General features: G+C 42.4%; 1 protein-coding gene across 1 annotated transcript; it reads right to left on the bottom strand.

The window, feature by feature from the left end:
• Positions 1-3,337: 3,337 nt before the first annotated feature.
• Positions 3,338-9,496, bottom strand: LOC144060802 (uncharacterized). Its single transcript, XM_077580648.1, has 8 exons — positions 9,306-9,496; positions 8,114-8,259; positions 6,285-6,400; positions 6,036-6,160; positions 4,584-4,873; positions 4,301-4,389; positions 4,046-4,229; positions 3,338-3,812 (listed from the first exon to the last, which is right to left on the bottom strand). Exons 1-8 carry the CDS (start codon positions 9,361-9,363, stop codon positions 3,666-3,668), a joined length of 1,155 nt encoding a protein of 384 aa, XP_077436774.1. The 5' UTR covers positions 9,364-9,496; the 3' UTR covers positions 3,338-3,665.
• Between the last annotated feature and the right edge of the window lie 13,642 nt (positions 9,497-23,138).

Raw genomic sequence — 23,138 nt, 5'->3', positions numbered from 1 at the left:
AATATGCAGATTTCCTGCTTACCATTCTTTTCACCCTTTTTTGAGGACAAAGGATTTTGGAGGGAAAAAATTACTTTCCACCTGTCTTTTTTCTTTCTTTCCTACACTTAAAAAATCACTGTCTCAAACAAACTTACACTTCCATTCACTTAACTTCTGCACTTTTCTCATCTCCACAAAGGCAGTGAGGAGAAACAGACCAAACGGCCATTTTGATTTCTAAAATCTCGCTAGAACATCACACAACACACCTTTCCCATTGTCAGAGTCACACAAACAGTCACAAACTCCCTGCAGGCACACAAACAAGGAAAAAATCACACAATCCACACATGCTCCAAACATTTCACCAACTGGGCTCAACAAACACTCACACACAACACAAACTCCTCAACTTAATTCAGTGGCGTCTCACTTGTTGAACCAATTCAAGAGACCATAATTCTCACCGCAACGTTGCTCATTTCTCCTCCAAAAAATAAAATAACCACAGACGAACACAAACCTCTCCGAAGTGCGCACTCATTTGTAAAATACACCGTTACTTCGTCGAATAATAACATCACCACGTACGTATAGCTCAAATGTCGACTTATTCACGCACAATCCATCGCAACGTTACGGCTGCGACACAGACACGTCGCGCACATTGTAAGACAAACAACGAAAAAACCGCGTGGCCACAACACACCATGGATCTTAACAAACAAACGCGTACACTCAACAATTCATTTCTAAGCCAAGAGCTCTCGCTTGGTTCAAATTTTCCCCGCGGGTCATCTTTCACAGTCAACACTTCATCTAATTTATGTTCCAATTTCTTAACAGATGCGGCTGCCCGCAGCTAACTTAAGCCTTAAAAACAGATTCGCGCGGTAGCGTCTTACCAAAAACTCATCTCCTGTGCATGGCAACTCGTACGCTAGCAGAGCCGCTAGCTTAGCATCAGCCTCCTCATTCTCAAAATCACTTAACACCGTCATCCGCGCAACTTTCACAGAGCTATCCAACGCTAACATTCTAGCACAAACCAACATTTGATCCACGACCCCACACCGTCTAACTTTTCTTCTATTCAAGAAACTATAGATGTGTTTTTCACGGAGGTAATCAGCGTCTGGCGCTGTTTTATACACGCAAGTTCCACGAACACATCACATATTTCAACGGTGAGAACCAACCACTACCACAATTAGTGCGCATTCATACATTTAAAAGAGTTTCATACTTACGTTGACGCCGTGGTGGAAATGCGTCCAGCATCATGAACTCACTGTTCGCTTAGCGACCAATTCTGACTCTCGACCGGAAGTCTATGCAAATCGAACCTCCTTAGTTACGGTCGAATTTTTTCGTCCATAATATGTAGTAATTAGTCGTTTTTAATATTTATAAAGTCAGTTATCGTCTCACTTATGATACTACGATATAACAGATCAAAACTATTCTCATTAATCCCCCCCCCCCAAAAAAATTATTATTTATTTATTTATATATTTTTATTTTTTTTCAGAAAAATACAAACAAGACGGGGCAGCACGGTGGCTGACTGGTTAGCACGTCCGCCTCCCAGTGCAGAGGACGTGAGATCGAGTCCGGGCTTCGGCCTCCCTGGGTGGAGTTTGCATGTTCTCCCCGTGCTTGCGTGGGTTTCACCGGGTACTCCGGTTTCCTCCCACATTCCAAAGACATGCATGGCAGGTTAATTGAACACTCCAAATTGTCCATAGGTGTGATTGTGAGTATGGTTGTTCGTCTCTGTGTGCCCTGCGATTGGCTGGCAACCAGTTCAGGGTGTACCCCGCCTACTGCCCGAAGCCAGCTGGGATAGGCTCCAGCACCCCCGCGACCCTAGTGAGGAAAAGCGGTCAAGAAAATGGATGGATGGATGGACAAACAAGACGAAAATAAAACAGATATTAAATACCTTTTGCGCGACTTTAATAAATATATCCAGGATCTTCACGGGCGGCTTATATCACACAGCACTCGAACCGTAAAACGGCAGGCTTTATATCACTCCACGAACCGTAGCGATATACGGGCGTTTAAGTCAGCAATCACTACGCGTGATCAACGCGAGCTGCTTATTTCACAACACACATCAGCAACACTTAGTGCGATCACCACTAGCTGCTTATAACACCACAACAACAGAAACAGCCTATTCCTCCGTGGTACTCAATGTCTTATGCCGTTTCAAACGGCAGAGCGCTCCGACTTGACGTCACTTCCGTAAACACGGGGCATCACTTTCCTATGCATAGTTCAATGTCGTAGTAAATTTCAAAATGGAGGACTTTGCGTCCCTCCGTATACGACTTTAACCCCCCTAACTTGTTCACAGATCCCAAACACAACTTAGCACAGACGAAATGCAACTGTATTGATCCTAAACAACCAGAATTTCTCTATGTGGATAAAATGTCCACTCACCTTGTTAATATTTTTGCGCTTTAGAAATCCGGTGTTCAGGAGCAATCACAGCTGTTGAAAAATCGTCTCAATACGATCACGTCGGGGTCACCATTTTGAAGGAATATTTTGATTACAATATTAAGTGTAATCTTTGCGTGTCCAAATAATTGTATTCAGAATCTGATGAAGAAGTTTTCCTTGCAAGGATTTATTTAGAAGCTTCTAAAGACACAGTCAGGACACCCACATCTGAATGCAATGTCGGGCCCCCAAGTGTGTACCAGTCTACAGAACATCGACTCATTTATACTCAAAGATAAAAGGTTCCTCCTCCCGGCTCTTGATTGAACAAAGGGCAGACATGTCATCTCCTAGATTGAACAAAGGTGTAATGTTGTTAGTAAGCAGACGTTTACATACAGACATGTTGATTCCAGGTTAAACAAAGGTGTAATGTTATTAGTAAACAGACATTTACATACAGTTCCCCTTCTTGACTGGGGGAACAAATGCAATCAGGATCTGACCCCAGACTTTTAGTCTCTAATGACAAGAGACTCTGACATCATGCACATTCCCTCTCCAACAGCATTGAGGGTACGAAGATCAAATAAAGTTCACAAAATCACCATCCCACTGTATTCTTTTAAACACTCATGATTATATCACATTGATATGCCTATAAGTAAATTCAAAAACAGTAAAACATCAAATTGAAAATGTTAAATGTCTTCACGGGCACCGCTTTAAAAGTGACGTTAGCTGATATGTGAGCAATAATCAGGCAAACTTTTCAATATCAGCAATAATCAGGCAAACTTTTCAATATTACGGCGTGTACACACACCAAATGTGAACACTTACATAACACCAAGACACTTAGTGAAATGGTCACACACCAAGACACTTACTGAAATGGTCACTTTAATTACTCACTTTTATTGTTCACTTTATTTTATCACTTTAAAACACTCAAGTGGAAATTAACTAATTGGAACTTCTCTCTTCATATTTCACATCCCTGGCACTTAATATTCAACACATTTTCTTATACCACAATCCGTAGTGTGGCCTCCATGACATGACATTGTACAGTTACATTTCATCGTTGCATCGCTAAGCTAAACAGTAGCTAAACAGTGGAGAACAACAAAAGGTGGCAGTAGTGAGTACTAGAATTAAACTAATTGCTGATTGGCGTCCACAAAGTGGTCATCCAGACAGGAAGCTGCATTCGGACGGCGACGTCACATCAGCTGGATACTAGTCAGCAACGCAGACCACACCTCCAACCACTTGATGCTTCGCAGGTCTTGAATTTGATATTTGTGATCCATCTGGTGGATGTCGTTAAAGGTCAGGCGAAAAGTGTCGGCGTCACACCAGATGACAATCTGGATGAGGACAAATCAGAAAGTCAATAAGTACTCAATCAGTAAATGTAGTTTCTACAGGTGCATTTTCACATGTGGACATCTCTACTTGCGCCCACTTCAATTTATGCTCGTATTGGATTGATATTTTGGATTTTACGGATGCTAGGCCTCATCATAGATGCGCACTACAGAAAAAGCTTCAAAAGAAAAACACTTCCAAGTGTGACCAGATCAAGATCAAGTGGTGTGACCTTGAAGTCGAGTCCGGGTCCAAAGGGCCGTTGCTCTGGAAAGTTCTCCTGCCTCTTTTCACCCCACGAGCCGTCCACCATGGAGTTGAGCACGACGGTTCTGCTTTCAAAGTTGAACCTCAGGTGCAGCGCCGTCGCGTCGTCATCGGGGTGGAGGTCGCGCCCCAGCAGGTTGACGATGAGCCTGCCGCGCAAACACACAAAGTCGTCGTGGTAACGGGCTTCTTGACCTTGGGGCAGGGCGTGGCTTATTACGTCTCTGCTTTGGGATAGGCTCGTCCTCTGATGACTATGCTGCGGTTCACGCTGAGACCGTCATCGAGCGCACCTCTGAATCCGCCTTTCTGTACACGCACAATTGAGAAAAAATTTAATTTTAATCATTTATTTGCAAAAGACAATAAAAACGATCCTTTTTATGTCATTGTGGACAATATGGACAGATATTTCCAAAGATGACCTGAAAAAGGTCAGCTTACTTACAACACGGGGAGCTTATAATGCTATTCAGCATTCACAGCAAAAACCATTAACTCACCGAGTTGGCAAGCACGGGGAGCATGCACGAGCATGTGACATTGTGAGAGGAACACGCCATCCCACTGGCCGAGCTCGTGCAGATCTCGGGCTCCCGATTGGTCGGCGGAGCGGTGGTCGACGTCAGTGGGTAGTGGGGAGGGTGGGAGGTGGGGAGGGCGGGACAGGTAAGATTAGGAAGAGCGGGGCATGTAAGATCAGGACATTTCGGGAGGGCGGGACAGGTAAGATTAGGAAGAGCGGGGCATGTAAGATCAGGACATTTCGGACAGGCAAGGGATGGGGTCTCGTCTGCAGAGAAAAAAGAAATCCATTTGAAAGGACAGTGCACATTAGCAGACATGCAAACGTTGTTTGTCATGCGTCTTCTGAAGACACAGGACGTCTGCCTTTTCTTTCAGGGTCGCTAGCGCCACTCTTACTTTTTGAGCATGATGGCATAAGTCATTTGAAAAAATACCGGAGTCTGGTTGCCATCAGCTGTATGACTGACTTAAAAAGAACTCTGGCAATTACTAAGCAATCATCTGTGCATGAAGAAGTCATGCTTCCAAAGTAAGCTATAAATAAACATTCAAAGCTAAATGAACTCATTCACTGCCATTGACGACTATAGACGTCAAAAATTCATGTGAACTTTTTCTATTTAACTTTTTTTTCCCATTTCATTTCATTTTTTATGAAAACCTAGAATTTATTTTTTTGTATATTTATAACAGATATAAAATTTGTGATTAATCTTGAGTCAACTATTGAAGTCATGCGATTAATTTCGAATAAAGATTTTAATCGTCTAACGCCCGTTATTTTTAATCCTTTTTTTTTAAATTAGGGGCGTCAGGTGATACATTTTTTTAAATTGTAATTAATCACATGACTTCACTAGTTAACTAACGAATAATCACAAATTTTATATCTGTTCTGAATGTACAAAAAAAAAAGATCTAGGTTTTCATACTCTTGTTAGCAAGTGGAAAAAAACTAATAGAAATAGTTCAAATGAATTTTGGACGTATATAGCCGTCAATGGCAGTGAATGCGTTAACAAGTAAGTGATCGTGTGCTTGATGCCAAATATTGCATGTTTAAAACTAAGGTTGTCTATTTCATTTTTAACAAAAACTAATTTTGTTCCTAAATGCCATTTTCAAAACTGCACTTCCAATTAATTGACAAAACCCGGTGTGTTTTTTCCCGAATGTTACTATGAAAGTAACAAGTAATTAGCAAAGTAACTAAGTTACTTTATAATCACTTTCTCAATGTCAATGTGGCAACACATGGATTTGGATTGGATTGGACCAGGAATCCCGTCTCAATCTCCTCACCTGGAAAAGAAAGTTCCATGCAAAAAGAACGAGTCCAATTTTGCTGGGACGTCACATTACTAACCGCATTGTCGTAGCGACACGCTAAGGTAATGCAGCCACAAATCAACAAAGTGTGGACTCACCCACAGGGCGCTTGCAGATGTAGGCCAGGTACCTGTCGCAGTCCTTGGTGTACCAACCACTTTGCGTTATCACAGTGCAGTATCCGCTACTAGGTTTTTCGTGCAGCGGACCAGGACCCCATTGCCTGAAACAGGCAACAAGCTTTCACACAAGGGATTTATAAATTGGTGGCCCCCAACCTCCCAGAGCGGATTTCAGGCACAGAGATTTTTCCTGCTCCAAGCACTGAGTAAAGAAATGGCACTTACGACACTACTTGAAAGTAAAGCGTTCCATCAACCCACTTCCACTCTGAGTTATACTGATAAGCACGCCACAGGCCGATCCAGATAGCGTTCCTGGGAAATTGTGAACGCACCCAGTTCTGCAAGAATGGTAGAGAGAGTAAAGAAACGTTTCCATTAGCCCGGTTCCTTGCTTGGCCCTGCGTGGACGCATTTCCAAGACTTTTTGGGGCACAAGCGTTTACGATGGAACCGCTTTTCAGAACCATCTCGGAGCTAGCCTTTTTTTAAAGTTAAAGTACCACTGATTGTCACACCCAACTAAGTGGGGCGGAATTCCTTCTCCGCATTTGACCCAGGGAGCGGTGAGCCGCAGGGGCTGCGCTTGGGAATCATTTGGTGTTCTAAGCCCCCAATTCCAAACCTTAATGCTGAGTGTCAAGCCGGGCGGCATTGGGTTCCGTTCTTATTGTCTTTGGTATGACCCGGCCGGGGATTGAACCCACGACCTCCCAGCCTCAGGGCGAACACTACCGCCACGGCCAATGAGCTGATTTTTGAATCAACGCAAAACAGTGTCCGTTTTCAAGTTATGAAAATGAAAGAGCGGGAGCAAAAGGGAGCGAGAGAATGAGAGATACAATACAGAGAGATTGATCAAGATTGAGAGAGAGAAATGGAGAGAAATATATAGAGAGAAAAATAGAGAGGGAAATCGAAAGAGAAATAGAGAAACAGAGAGAGAGAAAGAAATAGAGAGCGATTGATAAAGATTGAGAAATAGAGAGAGAAATAGAGAGAGCGTAAGAGAGAAATAGAGAGAGCGATTGATAAAGAAAGACTGAGAGATAGAGAGAGAAATAGAGAGAGAGAAATAGCGAGAGAGAAAGCAATAGAGAAATCGAGAGGGAGTGAAAGAGAGAGAGAGAAATATAAAGAGAGTGAAAGAGATTGAGCGATAGAGAGAAATATATAGTGAGAGAAATAGAGAGACAGAGAGTGAGAAAGAGAGCATAAGAGAGAAATAGAGAGAGAGAGCGATTGATAAAAGATTGAGAAATAGAGAGAAATGAAGAGAGAGAAATATATAGAGAGAGAAATATATACATAGAGAGCAATAGAGAGAAAGAGAGAAATAGAGAGACAGAAAGAGAGAGAGAGTGCAATTGATAAAGATTGAGAGAGAGAAATAGAGAGATAGAGATTGAGAAGTAGAGATAAAGAGAGAAATAGAAAGATAGAGAAAAAAAGAAAGAAATAAGAGAGCAAGAAAGAGAGAGCGAAATGGAGAGAGGAATAAAAAGAAAGATAGAGAGAAAAAGAGAGAGAAATAGAAAGAGGAGGAAAAATAGAGAAATAGAGAGTGAGAACTAGAGAGAGAAATAGAAATAGAAAGAGAGAGGAGGAAAAATAGAGAGTGAGAAATAGAGAAATTGAGAAAAATATAGAGAAATAGAGAGATATAAATAGAAAGAGAGAGAAAAAGAGAAATAGAAAGGGAGAAATGGAGAGATAAATAGAGAGAAAGAAATAGAGAGAGAAATAGAAATAGAAAGAGAGAGAAGGAAAAATAGAGAAATAGAGAGAGTGAGAACCAGAGAAATAGAAAAAATATAGAGAGATAAATAGAAAGAGAGACAAAGAGAAATAGAGAGAAATAGAGAGAGAGAAATAGAAAAAGAGAGAGAAGGAAAAAGAGAAATATGGAGAGTGAGAAATAGAGAAAGAGAAAAATATAGATAAATAGAAAGAGAGAGAGAGAAATAGAAAGAGAAATAGAGAGAGAAAGAGAGAAATAGAGATAGATGGAAAGAGTGAAATAGAGAGAGAGAGAGAGAGAGAGAGAGCGTCACCTGCTCATTTCTGTCCCAAATGCTGGCCAGGAGGCCTCCCTTGGAGTAACAGCTGTGTACAGCTCTTCGCCAACTCTGATAGTCGTTTGAGAAATAGTAACAGTGTTCCTTGTAGCGCCGCCAGTTGGTCGGACATTGGGAGAGCACTGGAAAAACAACAAGATGAGAAACACACCAAAATCCACCACACATGACCGCATTCATTGCATATACAGTAAAAATGATAGCTAGTCCAGGGGCTTGTCATGTAACATAGCAATGAACGTCTCTGCCATTCCAAGTGGTGTCCTTAGGGGGCGCTATAGGACAATTAAGGTCACATGGGGCGCAGACACTTCTAATAGGCCTACAGTATACGTCCCCGATCCATCAGGCAGGGCCTACGTATAGTGGCGCAGATGGGATTTTAGAACTGGGGGGGGGGGGGGGGGGTGACAGGGACTAAAACATTTAATTAATTAATAATTAATGTTGGATAAAATCTAAACAAAGATGTAGCAGCTGACATGTATATTTTATAGTTCCGGTATTTCAATTCCGCTATAGCCGACATGTCAAGCATTATCTAGCTAAGGAGAGAAAAGTTACAAACACCGACTGAATATTGTTCATTCTATCTTTCAAATTGAGCAAACACCTTTTTTGTTTGTTTTTGTTTACAGTGTATTAAAAGACTCGAACTGTGACGGTGTGTTCGGTTGAAAATCGGAATTTAGAGATCTAATAACTGTCGCCAAAGTAGCGTGCTCCCAGCGCTTCCCAGCCTTATAAATGCACAACTAAACACGTAAAGTTACTACAAAGAAACACTTGGTGGGGTTGTGCACGCACGGCTCTCATTTAAGATAAAAAAAAACATAGGAAAAGTGCATACAAGCCGAGCGTTGTGGCGTAGGCCTACTTGTTGCGTCTCCGTGGCGACTCGGGCGCCTTGAAGTGCACAGTATGATTTTTTTATTCCCATAAAATTCTAAATTGCTGTTATTTTTTTGATAGTCCTTTGCCATTTAAAAAAAAGTCTCAAGAGCTCACAATGAGTGCAATGACATTTTTTAAAGGAAAACCTCGATAAGAGTTGAACTCGGAATTAAAAGAATATAACTTCATTAGACTTTTGGACAAAGTATTGCGGCGGGGGTGGTGGGTGGGGGTTATTTTTCATCCAAAGTTAATTAAGTAAGTACACGCTCACCTGAACAAGTCCACCAAAGGACAAAGGTAACAAGGAAAGTCACTGCATGAATCCTCATGTTCGGAACTTCCACTGGACGGAAACTAACAGCAGGGGCACACTTAGCAGCAGGGGATCACCGAGTCAACTGCGTCGCACCTCCCTCCGCCCTCTTGTCCCCAGATCACAATGATACCACGTCACAAGCAGACGAAACAAGGGGGGAAAAAGCTTTGCGGGACCCTGTGCGACGTCATTTCAAAGCCTTGAAGACCTGTGTGACGTCATTTCAAAGCCTTGTAGCCTAATAATAATAACTAGAAAAATTCCCGCGGAAATTTTGAATGGGACTGCTGACTCTTGTAAATGAGCTGAACAGTTTAAAATTTAAACGACTGGAATCGGTCAAGAAATGTGGAAGTTAACCATAATCAACATCAACTAAAAGTATCTTACTGTCCATAAAAAAATGTAAATGAGCTGAACAGTTTAAAATTTAAAGGACGAATCGGTCAAAAAATGTGGAAGTTAACCATAATCAACATCAACTAAAAGTATCTCACTGTCCCTTTAAGAAAAATGCACTTTCACGCACACACATTTGACTTGGAGACGTCACGCACCCATATTCCATTGATATTGTATGAGAGATGCACACCTGGAACAAAAGCCTCTCACGACTTAATGGTTCAAAAAATGGCTCGTTAGAACGGCCAGGGTTTGGGGAACACGAGCATGTTCTAATTTTTTCAATCGGATGAAAAATGACCAAATGAGAGCAGGTTGAAAACTTATGATTTATCCAAAATAAAGAGGAAAAAAGAGGCGAATTTAACATGGAAAAGATAGGCGAGTTAGTCCGACTTCTCCTCGCTTAAAGTGAAAATAAAGGTACTAAATGACACCTTAGCCAAATAAAAGTTAGTTTGTCTGAAAGAAGAGACTTGTCACTACAAAATGTGAGAATTTGATGCCTAGTGAGCAAAGATTGTGGCCATGGTGACGAGTTGAAGTGAAACTTTTGGAAATAGATTTTTCTGCCCTCTTGTGGGTCACAACTTAAGGGGTGACCAAGTTGTCCCGCCAACGGGCCTCCTTTTTGTTCAATATTAGAGTCATACTGTAAATGGTATATCCCATAATGGCGGGACATGGGTGTGAAGTTCCACACACTCTTTGACCGTCCTGTTATGGTGAATGAATGAAATTGACATCTACGTAAAAGAGGCTAGTGGCATGTTAATAAGCACATGGTGGTATTTCTGTGAATGGAGGGGCGATCACAGTGGGATTAGTGGTCATTGTGGAGCCTAACTGGCTTTACACAAGCATGTCAAGGGTAAGATGGCAAGGAGAGGAGGGGGCGGGGGGCAGGCAAAAAAGAAAAAAAAAGACACGAAGGGGGTTGGGGTGAGGGTAACCTGAATGGGGTTGCGTCTCAGGAGCAGCAGTGGCTTCCAGTCTTTCTGGGGGTACAGAGGAAGAAGAGGAGGAGGAGGCAGAAGAAGGGGCCGCTCGCCGCCCCTGTCCTGGGGGGGGGTCGGCCAGGCGAAGTAACCGCTGCAAACGCCTACACACTAAACTTATGGGCAGCCGATGAGGGCCGTACTCTGACGGAGGGGCGGAGGGAGAAAGGGTGGATATTATGGAGGGGAGGAGAGGAAGTGGAGGACATGATGCTGAAGGAGAGGAACTGCTGCTTGCGAAGAAAGGCTACACGCGCCCACACCCATGTAGACTACTCAAACATTAAAAAGAGACATATGATATTTTTCTACAAATTAAGACAGTTATCCTGTGTTTCAATGCTTCATCAAACTATTTTTTATAGTCATGAGAGGGGCCAACATCAAAATGTCAACTTTGCACACCGTTTAAAGGTACATTTTCTGGCATCGATGGTATTTTAGCTATATAATTTCACCCATATGGCCAGTTAGCACTCTCAACTATGAACAATCAAAGAGTATTTCTTCTATAAAATGTCACCTTTTATAATATACACACGCCAGGGGGACACTTACCGGACAGCGCCGTTTCCGACACGGCGGGTGCCGTGGTCCCTGCAGTGGGAGTCGTCTGTCTCTGCAACCCTGAGGATGACTCTGCTGACCTCTCCGACTGATGATGTGCCGGAAGAGGGAAGTACGGTAGCAGCTGCTGCTGATGCGGACGAGGAAGAGGACACAGCAGGACTGGTTCGCACATCCGCTGCATCGGTTGTTGCAGGCCTCTGGGGGGCGCTGGTCCCCTGGTTGTACTCACGGGGTCGAGATGGCCATCATCACACAGGAAAACACACCTGTGGGAACCGTGATTCACTACTTAGACGACTGGATGCTGACCGTGACGCCAGATATCTTCAAAACCTTTGTGAAGGTACGCTGACAACTAAAAAATGGGGGGGAAGAATTAAAAACAAATGTATTGCTCCTAGAAGTGAAATAAAATTGTATTTGAATAAAATGTAAAAAAAATACTTTCTCAAAGATTAGATGCAATATTGTAATAAAAAGTTCAACATACCGAATTGTAAACTCTGTACAAAAAAATCACAACAGCGTAATTAAAACACACACTTCAAGAAGAAATAAAACATTTTTCAAATCAAAGTTCTCCAAATAGGAAGTCAAGAGTGCTCGCTTCGAGCTATTTGTCGCTCTCAGTTGAAAATGACTATAAAACTGTGAAATACAACAAAAAAATGTCACATCCAAGACCTTGCTGCTCATCTTTACAGTATGAAAACAACACTGACCTTGATGCGCGTTGATTTCCAGAAGCATCCGTTCTCCACGGAGATGTAAGACAAGTGCGCCGTGGTCGGCAGCGGAAGCATCCTGATCGACAGCGGCTGCGGAGAAACGATTGACTCGGCTCAGTTTGTGATCAGGTGCAATCTACCACCGCTGAACCACGTGTACGCCAAAGACGTAGGCGTCAAGACGGACCTCGTCACGGCCAACCTTGATGTCTTCAAACGCAGGTAATTCTGATGGCATCTTGTCACTTCTGCGTGTAAAGATTTCCAAATAGGAAATACTGGAAATATAAGTAATCCTTTTCATGGTGGCCATCTTAACTCATTCACTGCCATTGACTGCTATATACGTCAAAAATTCATTTTAACTATCAATTAGTTTAACATTTTCCCCACTTTTATTAACAAGAGTATGAAAACCTAGGGGGGGGGGGATTATTGTACATTTAGAACACATATCAACTTTGTGATTAATCATGATTTAACTAGTGAAGTCATGCGATTAATTATGCTTTAAAAATTTATTGCCTGATGCCCCTATTTATTTATTTTTTTCTTCTTCTTGGGAGAGCTCAGTATTGATCATTTGACATGTCATCATCATTGTTCTCCCTTTATTTGATTTTATTTTTATTTATTTTTTTGTACGTGTGTTTGTGCGTGTGTGTATGCGTGCGTGTGTGCGTGCGTGCGTGCGTGTAAAAAAAAAAAAAAAGAATTCCCATACCGTTCACCTAAACCGAACACTTCAAAATCCAGCCAGAGTCGTGGGGCCGCCAGGAGACCCGAAGAGGGACCAAAGAAAAGAAAGAAAAGCGAAGCCCAGCACCGACCAGACACCACCCACCGGGCCACTAACCAGAGTCCTTCACCAACCCCAGAGACATCTAAACTCCAACAAATCAGGGAGACCTCAAGGGCCCAAAGGAGAAACTGAGAAGGGGGAAGGAGACGACAGAAAGGGCAGGAGGCAGTGGCAGGGCCGCAGAGAGAGGGGGAGAGGAGGAGGAAGGGCGACGAGGGAGAAGGGACAGGGAGGCGCAGGGCGGGCGGGGAGAGGCGAAGAGGGAGAGGAAGCAAGGGGGAGGGGAGAGGGAACCACGGGGCACCCCCGCGGCCCACAGGCCCCGACCCGCGTCGCCGGGCCCAGAGCGACGGACCGCGCCGGGGCGGCGCCGCCCCGAACACCAGGGAGAGCCCCGCAACACAGCACCCCCCACGAGACCCAGGGAACGACCAAGACGCAGCCGCCACCCAGCAGCTAACAGAGGGGCAGACCCGGCCACGCCCAGCCAGGGAGGGACAGCACCTGTAGAGTTAGTCCCCTGGCATGCAGTGAATCCCAATATTAGCCCTTAGTGCCCATTGGAGGTGAATCTGCTCGATCCTGTTGGCAGCAACTGGGTTCCTGACTATAAAAATACAACCATTAGTTACAAACTGTCAAATGCAGAGACTTATCACGATGTGGTGGCTCTCGCTAACAGGCAGAATTAAATAACCAGAATTAGGTTAAAATATTCTATATACGTAGACCATATTTCCATGAATTTTGATATTTGTTTTTTATTTGAGGCCGATATTTTTTCCATTAAAATGTGATTTATGAGGAGGTTAGACCATTGGTCGATATTCAGAGTTTGTTTATTTTTCCAGTTAACAAGATTTTTTTTTTTTTGCGATAGTAAGGGCTACAAGTGTAGATTGAAATTGTTTATGTGGTAGGTCAGTTGTTGTTAGGTCACCTAGCAAACACAAGTTTGGAGATAAAGGTATCCTATAGTCCAAGATAGCGGAAAGTTTTTCTAAGACTTTAGTCCAGAAATACATAACCGGAGTACATAACCATAAAGCATGAAAATAAGTGTCTGTAGTGTTTTGTAAACACTGGAGACAAATGTCGGAGTCGGAGAGCCCCATTTTCTTCATCATATATTGAGTAATGTATGTTCTATGGATAATTTTATATTGGATAAGTTGTAAATTTGTGTGTTTTGTCATTTTAAATGCATTTTCACAAATTTGAATCCAAAAGTCAGATTCCGGAGCTATAGACAAATCTGTCTCCCATTTTAAGATGGGTAAAGACATTTTATCCGTATATGAAAGTAACTTATATATTTTTGAAACTTTTTTTGTTGTTGTCGGAGAAAGTTTGGTAATATCTTTAGCTAAACCAGGCGATTGGAGCGTACCCTGAAGTGTTGGAATTTGTTTCTTTATCATATTTTTAAATAGGAGATAATGTAAAAAAATTCCGTTTGTTATTTTGTATTTTTGGAGCAAGGATGTATATGATATAAACATATTATCTGAGAAGAGATGGTGGAGATGTGTAATTCCTTTCTGCTCCCACACACCTAAATAAAACGATTGGTTGTTAATTCGAAAGTCAGGGTTATGCCATAGGGGAGAAAGCCCACAGGGCTCCACTTGGGCTTTTGTAATTTCTAATGCCTTCCACCAAGCAGTCAGGGTGGCGGAAATCATTGGGTTTTTAAAACAATTATGTCGCTTAATTGATGTTGTAATAAAGAGTAAATCTAGAAGTCTGAGGTTATTACAATCCTTCTGTTCTAGTTCCAGCCAACAGTTAGTATCTCTGTTGGGTTGTGCCTATAGAACGATATATTGTAGCTGGTTAGCTATATAGTAGTACATAAAATTTGGTGCCTCTAGACCACCTTTGGATTTACTTTTCTGAAGAGTAGATAGACTAATCTTTGCTTTTTTTTTATTCCAGTAAAATTTTGTAACGGCTGAGTCCGACAACTGGAACCATTTAGCCGTAGGTTTAAATGGAATCATTGAGAAAAAATAGTTTATTTTAGGTAAAACTTTCATTTTAACGGTGGCTATTCGTCCCATTAAAGAAATAGGAATATTATTCCAGCGTTCCAAGTCACTATGAATGTTATCCAGAAGTGGAGAAAAGTTTAAATGAATTAAATCAGTTAATTTAGGTGATATTTTTATGCCTAAGTATTTTAAATTACCTATAGGAAATGAGTAGTGTGGGTCCTGGCTTGCAGGGTTCCATGAATTTTCTGTAATAGGTAGAAGTGTTAATTTTGTCCAGTTAATAGAATAATCTGACAAATGTGAGAATTTAGTTATTAAGTTAAATACTTCCCCTAACGAAATCGCCGGGTTTTCTAAATAAAGTAAAATATCATCGGCATATAAATTAATTTTATGTTCTGTTACCCCAGAGTGAATTCCTTGAATCCTTCTTTCCTGGCGTATGGCTATTGCAAGTGGCTCAATAAATATTGCAAATAATAAAGGGGATAGTGGGCATCCCTGTCTTGTGCCTCTCTGTAAAATAAAGCTCTTAGATATAATCCCATTAGTAGTAACTGTAGTTTTGGGAGAATCATATAATACTGACACCCAGTGGATAAATGATTTCCCAAAGCCAAATGTATTTAAAACAGCAAAGAGGAAGGACCAGTTAACTTTGTCGAAAGCTTTTTCTGCATCCAACGATATAATAACTGCCTTCTTATCATGCCGCTGTGACATGCTAATAAGGTTAAAGAGCCTCCTAATATTATTAGTAGAGTGACGATCTTTAATAAAACCTGTTTGGTCGCTATGGATGATTGTCGAGATTACTGTTTCTAGTCTAGATGTGAAAGCCTTAGTGCTAATTTTAATATCAGTGTTAATTAGTGAAATCGGACGGTAACTTGATGGAAGGGTGGGGTCTTTTTCTGGCTTTAATAAAAGTTTAATTGCTCCTGTATTCATGTGTGGGCGTATGTAACCCTTAGTTTTAATTTCTGTTACTACTCTTAAGAATAGTGGAGCAAGCATTAACCAGAAGTGCTTAAAAAATATAGCCGGATAACCATCCGGGCCAGGTGCTTTGCCATTAGGCATACTTTCTAGAGCACTGTACAACTCGTTTATAGTAAGTGGCGCATCTAACATGTCTTTATATTCAGTAGTTAACTGAGGTATATTTAAGCTACTGAGGAATGCCTCAATATGCTCAGGGTTAGGCTTGTTAGTTTCTAAGTATAGGTTACGATAATAGTTATAAAAAATGTGATTAATTTCTTCTGGTGATTGTGTGCATTCACCAGTTGTCCCTTTAATCGCCGTTATAAGAGACTTTTCCCGATTGCGTTGAAGTTGGTTTGCAAGAAATTTACCTGATTTGTTATTATATTCAAAGTTGTTGTATCTCAAATGTTGTATTATAAACTCTGTCTTTTTAGTTAGCATATCGTCTTACTGTATTTTTGTATTTTGTAAGTCAGTCCATATTTGGTTATTTGAGTTTATTGCGTACTCATCCGTCAGTTGTTTAATTTTATCTTCCAAGTCTTTTTCTGATTTTTGATCCTGTTTCTTTTTATAAGATGAATATGATATAATTTTACCTCTAATTACTGCTTTCCCAGTTTCCCAGAGAAGAGATGGCGATAGGTCTGGAGAGTCATTTATTTCCAAAAAGTCTGCCCACTCTTTTCTTATAATTTTGCCAAACTCTGTGTCGTTTAGCAGTGAGATGTTAAACCGCCATGTCGATGGTGGTTTAAAGGTATAATCAACTTGTAGGGAAAGGGAGACTGGTGCATGGTCGCTAATAATAATAGGATGTATTTTTGTAACAGTTTTATCAGCAATAGAGTTATTTGTAAGAAAATTGCTGGTGGCTCTACAGGGACAACTGTTTCTACTTCTCTCTGGTGACAACACAATGGCAGGAGGCTGAGTACATCTGTCTCTCCATGGGAGGCCACCTGGCGAGCGTTCGGAGCTCCTCTGAACAGGTGACCCGCCCAGCTCTCTCTCTCCTCCCTCACTCTCCTCTGACTCTCCCTCTCTTGCAGTCCTGGCTGAGGTCACAAATTGGCCGTGAGCACTTCTGGATTGGCCTGTCGGGCTACGGCAGGGAAGGAAAGTGGAAGTAGACGGATGGAAGTCCTTATTATCATTCTCTGTCGTAAGTAGCATGCTTGTAAGAAAGTGCCATAAAGCTTGTGAGCATCTTCGCTGGCTAGCTTGTGGGTGAAAGGCCAAAGGCGGCTACATGCTATTTGGCATGATGTCTATGGAAAGTTTGTCTGTTCCAGGGACTGGTATACTGGTGAGCCGAACAACTATGGCGGAAATCAGCACTGTGGTGCGGGCTCATGGGCCTCAGGTCACTGGAACGACTTAGGATGCAGTAGCAAGAGAAAGTACATCTGCAAGCGCGCCAGCGGTGAGTCCACACGTTGATATAGGGCGGCATTACGTTACAATGCTATGCAATGCTATGGAGGGTTAGTACCCTCGCACGCCTGGATACAAGAAAGGGATGTTGAAAGACGTTCCAGAAAAGGATGGTTTGGGGGCTGCATATTGCGTCCCTTTTTCCTTTTCCTTTGTCCAGGTGAGGAGACTGACACCAAATTCCTGGCTGCATTAAAAGTCAAATCAAATGCAATATTAATACATCCATGAATTATGTGGGTAATTGAATTTTCATCTCAAATAGGTGGGCTGAATTAAAGCCCCCATGGTCCAGTATCAAGCACATGATCAAGGGCTCTGGAACATTAGAGCTATCAACAGAGGTGACAAATCCAGGTCCAGAAAGTAAAAACCCTGCCACAGTTTGGCTGTAGCCCCTGATGCTAGCTAGCTCCCTAAAAGTTTGTTTTTGTTTTTTCCACTTACTCACACAAACAAACAAACATGGTCTCCCAGGCAGGGAAGTGAACCCACAACAACCTGCATCGCAAGCAAGTGACGGTTCCACTCCGCCACCTGAAAGGTAAACAAGCACCTGTTGACCTTTTAATATTTTATTTTATCTTTTAACTATTTTGAATTTGGTTATAGCTGTGTAGATGTAGATGTAATTATGTTAACTCAATATAGCTTGATGAGTAATGCTTTTGTCCTCTTTGTTATCTTTTTCCCAGAAATTAGAACGTTAATAAGTGTATTTTATTTATCTAAGAAGTCTAGTTTCTGTTCGTCAGGAATCTGGTTTTTGAGAGTTCAAGGACGAGCTAGCATGCTGGGAGGGGCGAGGCCTTTTCCTGGGAACCAGTTTTTTCAAATAAAAGAGAGACGACACACATTTGTACAGAAACACTAATGGTGATATTCCTTTGTGTCATCAGAAACTTTCTGATTAAAAAACCTTGCAAGGACCCTCTTCACGAGATCTCAACTCTGATTTATTTGAACACGCAAAAGATTACAAAAACATGTAATCTAACACACCATAGGAGCTGGCTAGCTAGCACTTTCTGGACCTGGATTTGATATCAATGTAAATTCATAAATAGGCAAGCAAAGGACACACTTCTGTATTTTATGAAGACACCTTATTTCGCCACCTCCTGGCCATATGTAGATGTGCATGAAGAAGAACATTGGCATGTCTTCTAATGTGCTCTCTCGTTTCAAATGGAATGTATTCCTGCAGATGAAACCAGATCTCCTCCTCCTCCTCCTACTTGCCCTGCTCCTACTACCTGCCCTCCTCTTACTACCTGTCCCACTCTTCCAACCGGCCCTCCTCCTACCTGCCCTCCTCCTACTACCTGTCTCACTCTTCCAACCGGCTCTCCTCCTAACGGCCCTGATCCTCCTACCTGCCCTCCTCCTACTACCTGTCCCACTCTTCCAACCGGCCCTCCGCCTACCTGCCCTCCTCCGCCTACCTGTCCCACTCTTCCAACCGGCCCTCCGCCTACCTGCCCTGATCCTCCTACCTGCCCTCCTCCTACTACCTGTCCCACTCTTCCAACCGGCCCTCCGCCTACCTGCCCTGATCCTCCTACCTGCCCTCCTCCTACTACCTGTCCCACTCTTCCAACCGGCCCTCCGCCTACCTGCCCTCCTCCGCCTACCTGCCCTCCTCCTACTACCTGTCCCACTCTTCCAACCGGCTCTCCTCCTACCGGCCCTGATCCTCCTACCTGCCCTCCTTCTTCTACCTGTCCCACTCTTCCAACCGGCCCTCCCCCTACCTGCCCTGATCCTCCTACCTGCCCTCCTCCTACTACCTGTCCCACTCTTCCAACCGGCCCTCCGCCTACCTGCCCTCCTCCGCCTACCTGCCCTCCTCCTACTACCTGTCCCACTCTTCCAACCGGCCCTCCTCCTACCTGCCCTGATCCTCCTACCTGCCCTCCTCCACCTACCTGTCCCACTCTTCCAACCGGCCCTCCACCTACCAGTCCGACCTTGGAAACGTCAACCGCCGCTACGCCGATCAATTGGGAGCCAGAGATCTGCACAAGCTCCGCCGGGCAGCAGTCATGTTCCTCTCATGACATCACATGCTCGTGCCTGCTCGCCATGGCTGCTAGCCCGGTGAGTTGATCATTTGTGGTGTGATAAAGGTACACGTCTGCAACGGTACCGACAGCAGATGGATAATTTGACATGTTTTTTATTTTGTGTGATGCCATCCATTACCGTTTTTCTTGATTCAAAACATGCAAATAAAATTGCTTGTGATGTTTGGGTGGGCTGCAATGGGTTGGTGGCATTTCCCTTACAAAAAAGAAGTATATTTAAAGTTGCAATATGGAACTTTTTCCCCCAAAATAACTTTTTATTTGACCATTTATGACGGCAATGCCTTCTAATGAGTAGATTAACACCTTAGCTGTTCACAATGGGTACTCCTGCAAGCCTCTTGCCAATAGTTTTCAGACTGGATTTGAGTTAGAATTTCCTGCGCCCTGTCTGCAGATGTGGCTTAATGTGCGTGGTGTGTATGTGAAGAACGGTATGTGCAGTTTCATTTTTCGTCAGCAGGTGGCAGTAGCCATTCAAAATGGAATCGTCTACGTTCAGTAGCTTTAATATACTTTATAATACACTTCAGTATTCTTTTAAGCGTACTAAAATTTAGTCCCAATGATTTTACTTTTAGTACAAGAAAAAGTACACTCGAAAAATAAACGTAGGTGTACTCTATATTATGTACTTAAAGTATACTACTTTTGGGTAAGGCTTGTTACATTTTCATTGGGGAAAACAAATGGCTATGCAGATAAGTTTACTTCATTCGGGACATGTTGGCAAATACTTGTCCATGAAAAAGTGCATTTTGTTCCAATTGTTTGTGTGCAGCGTGGTGGATTCACAGGTGTGCTTAGCGATGGTCTCAGCGTGAACCGCCAGCATTGCCATCAGAGGACAAGCCAATCTGAACACAAAGAGGTATAATAGGCTGCGCTCACCCCTCAACAAAGATGCGAGTGACAACATCTTTGCACATTTGTGCGTCAGGGTGATCGTCAACCTGCTGGTGCGTGACCTCGATGCTGACGCAAATGGCGAGGATGGCGAGGATGACGACACGACAGCACTGCACCTGAAGTTGGACTTTAAAAGCAGAACCATCACACTCAACTCCAAAGTAGGCAACTTGTGGGCCCAAAAGCAGAGCAAGGAGTTTTCAGAGCAAAGCTTCCCCTTTGGACCTGGACTCGACTTTAAGGTCACGTCAATCACTACGTCGTCATCATGTGGAGTTTGCATGTTTTCATACTCAAATGGCTTTTTCTTCCCACATTGGAAAAATGGGAAATTGAATGACAAGCAACAAAGCATAAAAAGCTGAATGTCGCTTAATGTCAGAAAACGGCAATCTTCACTTCAATTTATTTTAGTAATATTATATAGAGGTTAAAGTGTAAAAGTAAAGATGTCCACCTCACTTTTGGTGACGGTTCCATAGCTTTCTGATATGAAGCAGTATTCAGCTTTTTTTTTTAAATAGCTTTCTGACATGAAGCAGTATTCAGCTTTTCTTTTTTTTTTTTACCTTTGACTTTGACTCACCGTTAACATCGTCTGTCTGAATTTCAGGGCGTACCACCATTAGAAACTGTACGTTTGAGTACTTACTGACACTGCTGTCTTGTTGCGGTCCAGATTGTCATCCGGTGTGACGCTGACGCTTTCCACATGACCTTCAACGACATCCACCTGATGGTGTACAACTACCAAGTTCACGACCTGCGACGAGTCAAGTGGCTGGAGGCGTGGCATGTGTCTCTAACTGGCATCCAGCTGATGTGACAACATCGTCAGACTGCCGCTTCCTGTCTGGATGTCGACTTCTGTCGTCATGCTAACAGCAATTAGCTCAATTCTAATGTTGTTTTCCACAGTTCAGATTAACGAGGCAATTATATGAAAATCTCACCATACTTTCATGGCAGTAGGCCACACCACGGTATATGTTTAAACGTTCTAATCACAATTATGCTGAGCAAAGGTTCTGTTGCAAGTCAGATTACTTACTTTTTCGTGTTCATGCTGTTGACATTTAACTTTTTCAATTTATATTTTTACTGTTTTTGAATTTAGTTATAGGTATATAAATGTGATATAACCATGTGTAGTTAAATGAATAAAAATGTGATAATGATTTTGTGAACTTCATTTGAACCTCTTCTTACTCCTCACCATCTCTTGAGACAAGAATGTTTATGTTTTAAAAGTTGTCAGAGTCTCTTGTCATTAGTCATTTGGTCGTAAAAACTGAAGGTCCAAGGCCAAAGCCTGTCCACATCATTTCTCCGGAGCTGGTGGGGAGCTGAGATGAGCATGTCAGTATCTTGTGCCTGCGTATTAAAAACACTATCGGAGAGAACTTTTTCTACTAGTATAAAGACACTGCGAGTTTCCATATTTTCTACACACTGGGAGCTTATCATCACTTTTCGAATGTAAGCTTTTTTCCTGTGTCTTAAGAGCTCTTAATAAATCCTTGCAAGGAAAACTTCTTCATGAGATCTCAATTCTGATTTATTTGAACACACAAAAGATTACACTTAATAAAGTAATCAAATAAAGCCTTCAATGCCGTTGATTAATAAAACATACAATGAGATCAGTGAATTCAGGCATTTTCTTCTTGTAGATTTATTCACGAATTGGTGGACAGGAGAAGGATGAGCCTACTCGCTTCATCTTGTCTCTCAAAGTTCCTCGCAGAGTCACATGACTACGCCCCCATACAAAGAACTAGAGATGGGACGTTTGACACTGACACTCCGGAGCATGTGTCAGCTGAGTGACACAGACTGCTCGAAACAATGTATCAAAAGCCCCGATGACACCTCCGTGATCACGTGCTGATGACGTATCCAGTGGCTCTGCAGTACCTCTCACCACCAGCATCTTCAGGCCCCTGTGAGAGGATTTTCTCAAAGGCTGGTGAAATTGTCAGCCAGAGAAGAAGCCGCTTGAAGCCGAACACAATAGAGCAAATATTGTTCTTGAAAAAGAACTTGTAAAACAAATAAATATAAAAAGTTGGGCACAAGAACAATTCCCTCATGTACATACTGGTATTTGCTTTATTTTCACTGTTGCACAAGCACAATTCCCTCATGTAGATATTTGGTTCACTTTATGTTCACCTTCCATGTGTACCTGATGATCATTAGACAGACACAAATGTAAGACTGAATGTACTGGTGTTATGTTGGAATATAAAATCAGGCGAATCACTTTGAAGATTATAGCTGCTATGACGTAAGACTGAATGTACTGGTGTTATGTTGGAATATGAATCAATCAGGCGAATCACTTTGAAGATTATAGCTGCTATGACTCCAGCTGACCACCAGATGTCACCGGTACGATCTATTTTATGGGGCTTTGAAACTTCGACTCTTTTTCCAAAGCAATCAGCCGAAAGCCTCAAAAGCGTCACAAGGCTTCATTGTCCCATCTCTAGAAATATTGGTGGTGAGGAGGTGGTCCCGTTCTTGGAGGAGGGGTAATGTGTGTTGGCCTCATTGAAGGAGAAGGTCTAGGAGAAGGAACCGAATGAAGCTGGAGCTACTAGTAAGAAGACTTGTACAGATTGTGTTGGGCTTTTGTACTGGGTCGGCAATTGTCCTGTATTATGCGTAGAATTAACTGTTACACAATCATTTTATGTTTTTTAAAAAAAAATGATTTAGACGTCTTATGTTCATTTTTAATGTTATTGATTAGGCCTACAATGTTTGTGCTCATCCAGATCCAACAGTCCTGTCACCAGAGACAGAGGCAGAGTCCAGTATTGTGACAGCTAAGCCAAGAAACCAAATTTGATGTGACTCTCA

The sequence above is a fragment of the Vanacampus margaritifer genome, chromosome 11, assembly GCF_051991255.1.
Source record: "Vanacampus margaritifer isolate UIUO_Vmar chromosome 11, RoL_Vmar_1.0, whole genome shotgun sequence".
Lineage (NCBI taxonomy): Eukaryota > Metazoa > Chordata > Actinopteri > Syngnathiformes > Syngnathidae > Vanacampus > Vanacampus margaritifer.
Note: the sequence above shows the minus strand (reverse complement) of the source record. Positions and strands in the feature narration are given on the sequence as shown.

Excerpts from the sequence above, each read along its gene's own strand:
- LOC144060802 (XM_077580648.1), bottom strand. The coding sequence starts at position 9,363 with ATGAGGATTCATGCAGTGACTTTCCTTGTTACCTTTGTCCTTTGGTGG. Across the intron at positions 6,401-8,113 it reads TTTGGGACAGAAATGAGCAG|AACTGGGTGCGTTCACAATT; the intron begins GTGACGCTCTCT and ends CCATTCTTGCAG. Across the intron at positions 4,874-6,035 it reads CATCTGCAAGCGCCCTGTGG|ACGAGACCCCATCCCTTGCC; the intron begins GTGAGTCCACAC and ends TTTTCTCTGCAG.